The sequence below is a fragment of the Labeo rohita genome, chromosome 11 (assembly GCF_022985175.1).
Source record: "Labeo rohita strain BAU-BD-2019 chromosome 11, IGBB_LRoh.1.0, whole genome shotgun sequence".
Lineage (NCBI taxonomy): Eukaryota > Metazoa > Chordata > Actinopteri > Cypriniformes > Cyprinidae > Labeo > Labeo rohita.
In genome coordinates this window covers 19,475,709-19,481,708 of record NC_066879.1, presented here as the reverse complement: position 1 = coordinate 19,481,708, position 6,000 = coordinate 19,475,709, and the positions used below count along the sequence as shown (strand labels likewise).

The 6,000-nt window shown below is 32.9% G+C and overlaps 1 protein-coding gene across 1 annotated transcript in view; it reads right to left on the bottom strand.

Annotated features, from left to right (window-relative positions):
- Positions 1-6,000, bottom strand: part of atp13a3 (ATPase 13A3) — a 48,390-nt gene that overhangs the window by 15,092 nt on the left and 27,298 nt on the right. Inside the window, exons 15-23 of the mRNA XM_051122121.1 lie at positions 5,064-5,125; positions 4,798-4,948; positions 4,566-4,682; positions 4,463-4,489; positions 4,219-4,372; positions 3,528-3,648; positions 3,287-3,411; positions 1,628-1,800; positions 96-224 (exon numbers count right to left, since the gene is read on the bottom strand). Coding sequence (XP_050978078.1) covers positions 96-224; positions 1,628-1,800; positions 3,287-3,411; positions 3,528-3,648; positions 4,219-4,372; positions 4,463-4,489; positions 4,566-4,682; positions 4,798-4,948; positions 5,064-5,125 — 1,059 coding nt within the window. The remainder of the gene's footprint in view (positions 1-95; positions 225-1,627; positions 1,801-3,286; positions 3,412-3,527; positions 3,649-4,218; positions 4,373-4,462; positions 4,490-4,565; positions 4,683-4,797; positions 4,949-5,063; positions 5,126-6,000) is intronic.

Below are 6,000 nucleotides of genomic sequence, written 5' to 3'. Positions count from 1 at the left end.
CAATGATCATAAAAACACCATAAATACGATGTACAATATAATAAATGTGTATACATATATAGTATATATAAAAAAAAAATAATAATTTTGCTGACCTTCTGTAGCAAGTCCTGGAAATGCTCAATAATCACAGCAAAAGACTTGCCACTCATAGCAAAGTGATACTGTTCCAGCATTTTCATGTCATCCATAGAATGCCCATCTTCCATAATAATCTCCATCTCCTGCCATCAGAGAATGTAAGTACAAAGACGCTAAAGATAATGCTTTTTGCTTTATTGATAACATTTGTGGTGCTGAATTAGGGCTGGGTGATAAATAGATTACGATAATTACCGTGCGATATGAATTTCCTCGATAAACGATAACAACAGTTCAATAAATGTTCAATGTAATGTTTATGTGGCAAAGGCGGAACAAAAGAGCGCAGGTCAAAGCGCGCCACTCAGACTGTTTATCCAATTGGATCAAAGTTCAAACGGCGGCATGGCGGCGAACTTACTAGAGTAGAAGCGTTCATTTCCTGACGTTGAGTCTCGGACACTAAACAGCGCCAGTATGAAATATGAAATTACTCGGTTTAAAGCCAGATGAAACAGCGCTGACAAATGGGAGAAACGCTGTGTGCAACACACAGTCAGAAGGTTTTTTAATCTACAAATCGCCATCATCTACCATAGATTTACTGTAGTAGCACTAACCGCACAGTGGTCAGAAATGTGGGTATGTTTGTGTTGAATTTTATTATATTATTAATGTAGACATGTACAATGTATCGAAGGAGGAGTAATGGAATTATTGCATTGGAATATAATTACAGTATTTTTTGAGATTAAGCTAAAGCGTTTATGCATTTATACTAAATTTAGACTACTGTTTTTCATACAAATACCTAGGAACCATATTACATTTTTACCATGCTACTGAGGTGCTATATTTGTGGTTTTAACTGTTATTATGATCTATGGCTGATACTATAGAAGAGCAATGGTTAATTAAAAAAAAAAAAAAACTCAACAGAATAATTAAATTTCACCATATAAAATGAGGTTGCTACAATTTTTACAGATTTTACTGATTTTGATAATGAACATAAATCTACATCTGAATCCAAACTCAAGCTACTATCAAATGTGTATTTCTAAGAGACAGAAAGTGTTATATCATTATTATTATTATTATTACTGTTATTAATTTGATCAGGTAACAAACCTGCTTTGAAACCTGTTTCTTGCTTTGAAACAATATTGCTGAAAGCATGCAAAACTAAGAATTTTTTTATTAAGATATTTATTTTAAGGAAAAATGACTGGAAAAGATGTGAAGAATTTAAAAAACATGAAGTGTTTGTCATGTTCTGATTATAAAGAATATTTTAAAGCCACTTTTAACCATCTGGTTTTGTCAACTTTCACATCGTAGCAAAAATCTGCCTTTAAACTTTAAAGAAATCAAAATTTGACATTTATCGTGATAATTATCAACATCGACTGATATGAAAAAAAATTACTGTGAATTTTTTGGCCATATCACCCAGCCCTGTCATAGCTCTCAAACCATATTAACCCAGAACATTAATTTCCACAAACTACAGTGACTGGGTCTGGCCAGTAGATGGCACACTGACCTCTAGTTTAGCAGGCTTGTTCAAGTGTTTGCTGGGTTTGTCGGCATAGTGCCAGTTGATCTTGGCAGCCTGGCCGTCTTTTGGGGGCAGAGCGTCGGCAATAATGACTAGGTCTTGCGGCTGAATCATGCCGCAGTCTCGTGCCACAGAGATGGCTGTCAGCATGTTGTCACCTACACAACAGACAAAGAGAGAGACGAAAATATGTAGAAAACCCCCTAAAAAACCATACTTGAGTATTCAGAGACTTTTGGACTATGTGATAGACTGTTATAAAAGTGCTTTTTCTTGTCAGGGGACAAAGATGTTGGCTGGTATCTGGCAATGACCCAGCGTTCCTCATGATTGTAAGAGTGAGTCATGTACAAACTCAATCAGCTTAAGTTCACAATGCTGCATTCAGCCTCGTCTGAACTTTGGAGAGCTTGGCTGGCAATCTGGAGACCTGAGAACCTTATTAGACGAGATTCCAGGAATACCTAATGAATTAAGCTTCAAAGCTCCCAGACTCCCGTCTGCCTGAGGCTGGTCACCGTACACTCCCTTCCATATTCAAACAATATGTGACCTTGGACCACAAAACCAGTCATAAGGGTTAAATTAGGGTTTACGCATCAACTGAAAGTTGAATAAATAAGCTTTTCATTGATGTATGATTTGTTAGGATAGAACAATATCTGGCCGAGATACAACTATTTGAAAATCTGGAATCAGAGGGTGCAAAAAAAAAAAAAAAAATCGAAATATTGAGAAAGTCACCTTTAAAGTTGTCCAAATGAAGTTCTTAGCAATGCATATTACTAATCAAAAATTAAGTTTTGATACATTTACAGTAGGAAATTTACAAAATATCTTATTGGAACATGATCTTTATGTAATATCCTAATGATTTTTGGCATAAAAAAAAAAAAAAAAAAGATAATTTTGACCCATATAATGTATTATTGTCAACTGCTACAAATATACCCGTGCTACCTAAGACTGATTTTGTGGTCCAGGGTCACATATATCCAACTCCTGATAAGCCAACCAGGTAAACTATAAGTAAACACTATTATATAGATAACTATAACACACAAATAAAGTACGCAGTGAGTAACTGAACCAGGTTTGTTGGACAGAGGTCAAACATATCCTGTCAGGAAAATTTTACAGAACTATAGTTAGCAAATGTAATACACTACCGCTCAAAAGCTTTTAGAAAGAAATTAATACTTCTATTTAGCAAGGAAACATTAAACTGATCAAAAGTGACAGTAAAGACATTTATAATGTTATAAAAGATTTGTATTTCAAATAAATGCTTTTCTTTTGAACTTTTTTCATTAAATAATCTTGAATTAAAAAAAAACAACTCCACAAAATCAGCATATTACAATGATTTCTGAAGGATCATGTGACTGACGAGTACTGATGCTGAAAATGTAGCTTTGATCACAGGAATAAATTACAATAAATTACACAGCAATTAATAAACTATATTAATAAACTAGAAAAAAGTTTAATGTATAGTATTTCACAATATAACTGTCTGTTTTACTGGATTTTTTTTAGATTAATTTTTGGCAATTTTGCCTTTATTTTGATAGAACAGTGAGTAATGACAGAAAGGAAAGTGGGAGGAAGACGAAAAAAATTTTTTTTCCAAATTTTCTGTACCTGTGACCATAACGGTGCGTATATTTGCGCGACGTAGTTCTTTTAGCACATCTGGAGTTTCTGTTTTCAGCTTGTTCTGCATGATAATCAAACCCAGAAAATCCATATTTTTCTCAATTTGATCCCTGCAGAGGAAGCAAAATCAAATATAGTGCAACATTACACCAGAGCACAACACAGATAAAAGTTCCGGCATTACATTGTACATTATTTTGTAAATGACACAAAATTTAAACTTTACCTGTTAATATTCTGCACTTTGTGAAAAGTAAGTTTGGATTCCAGCCGTCTGTGTGCCAACGCGATGACCCGGAAACCCTGTTTGGTGTAGTTCTCCAAAACATCAGCGAAATCCTCTGGTACTGTGGTGCATTGTAAGCGAAAAAAAAACAGCAACTTCAATCCAACACTGATTTCAAAAAGACAAGATATTAAAGGGATAGTTCACCCAAAAATGAAAATTACACCATGATTTACTCACCCTCAAGCCATCTTAGGAGTACATGACTTTCTTTTTTCAGACAAATATGGAGTTATATTAAAAAATGTCCTGGCTCTTCCAAATTTTATAATGGCAGTGAATGGGTGTTGAGATTTCAAAGTCTAATAAAGTGCCTCCAACCATTTTCTGAAAGATTTTCTGAAGTGAACTAATGTATTGATTTGCATCATAAGGCCTTTATTAAGCCCCCGGAGCTGTGTGGAGTACTTTTACGATGGATGGATGCACTTTTTTGGGCTTCGAAATCTCAACACCCATTCACTGCCATTATAAAGCTTGGAAGAGCCATGACGTTTTTTAATTTAACTCCAGTCGTATTTTTCTGAAGAAGAAAGTCATATACACCTAGGATGGTTTGAGGGTGAGTAAATCATGGAGTAATTTTCATTTTTGGATGAACTAGCCCTTTAATAACAGATCTTTCACTGACCTGTTTCCCTCTTACACAGGCTTGCCACAACCTCCGGTGCCCCTTTCAGATAGGCGTCCATGCGTCTCTCTCCAATCTTTCGAACAACCACACTCATTCTCTGCAGGGCGGAGGAGAAAGAGAACTGCCGCACGATACCGATCATATACGATGCCTGCAGAACAAAAAACAACATGTATATAAACACCCATTTGTGTACATAATGACATTCATCAAAGCATAAAATAACAGCCGTTGTACATACCGAGAGCTCATAGAGTTCAGAAAGTTCCTGAGAAAAAAAAGCAAGATATTAGAACAATGTTTTAAATACAAATCATTTAGATTATACTCAAAGAAATGCTCACCATGTCCTGTTCAGGTGATATCGCTGGTGGCGGCAGAAGCTGATTGGGCGGTTTGACGTAAGTGAGTTCAATGCGGTCGTGGTGAGCCGTTTCTTCTTCTGTAGCTTCCACCAATATCTGAAGAGCACACATAGACAGAGTGACACCAAAATAAATAAATAACATGTACAACTTGTTCCAAAACTTAAATGAGAATATTTGAAAGTTTTCTCCAGTCACAGCAGACACTGACCCAGCCTGTGGCCTCGAACATCTTGAGGTCTAGTGGATCTCCAGAGAGCTGACCCTCGATGTTGGTGAGGGAGTGACAGGTGGCCATGCAGGACACAAACTTGGTTGTAACCAGGCTCTTATCGTCTGCTTTTTCTTCTGAATGCTGGAATCTAGGGAACAGAGATTCTTTGGTCAGAAATGCAATTAAAGAGTCTGCAGTCCTAATTCAGAAAACAGCTGAGAATGTTCTTGTTTATCTGCTTTATATTATAAAAACGATCATACCTGCCATCTTCTGCTCGCTGAATTCCCCACATGTCCAGGCCATCTTCTGTGAGGGTGCCTGTCTAAAATGAGGCAGAAAAATAATTACTAAGAGCAAGTCTTAATTGTTAATATAATAATAATAATAATAATAATAATAATACAATCCATTTTTATTCTATTAATATTATTTGTATAATTAATATTAATTATTATATAACTATTAATACAATAATAATAATAGTAATAATTAGTATTATTATTATTGTTAGTAGCGGCAGTAATAATAAACAGTTTATTAAATCAATTATTATCATTACCAATAATAGCAATGATACAATAATAATAATAATGATAATAATAATGATAATAATAATGATAATAATAATGATAATAATAATGATAATAATAATAACGATAATAATAATAATAATAATAATAATAATAATAATAATAATAATAATAATAATAACAACAACAACAACAACAACAACAACAACAACAACAACAACAACAACAACAGTAATAATAATAATAATAATAACAACAACAACAACAACAACAACAACAACAACAACAACAACAACAACAACAACAATAATAATAGAATATAATTAAATAAATAATACTTTGTTTAATAACTAAATAATGAAATAATCATTTTTATTATACTAATATTATTAGTATAATTATTATTAATTATTCTATAATTATTAATATAATAATAATAATAATTATTATTATTATTATTATTATTATTATTATTACTATTGTTGTTGTTGTTGTTGTTAGTAGCGGTAGTAATAATAAACAGTTTATTAAATCAATTCAATTATTATTATTACAAATAATAGCAATGATACAATAATAATAATAATAATCATCATCATAATAATAATAATAATATAAGAATATAATTAAATAAATAATACTTATTTAAATATTAAATTATGAACCA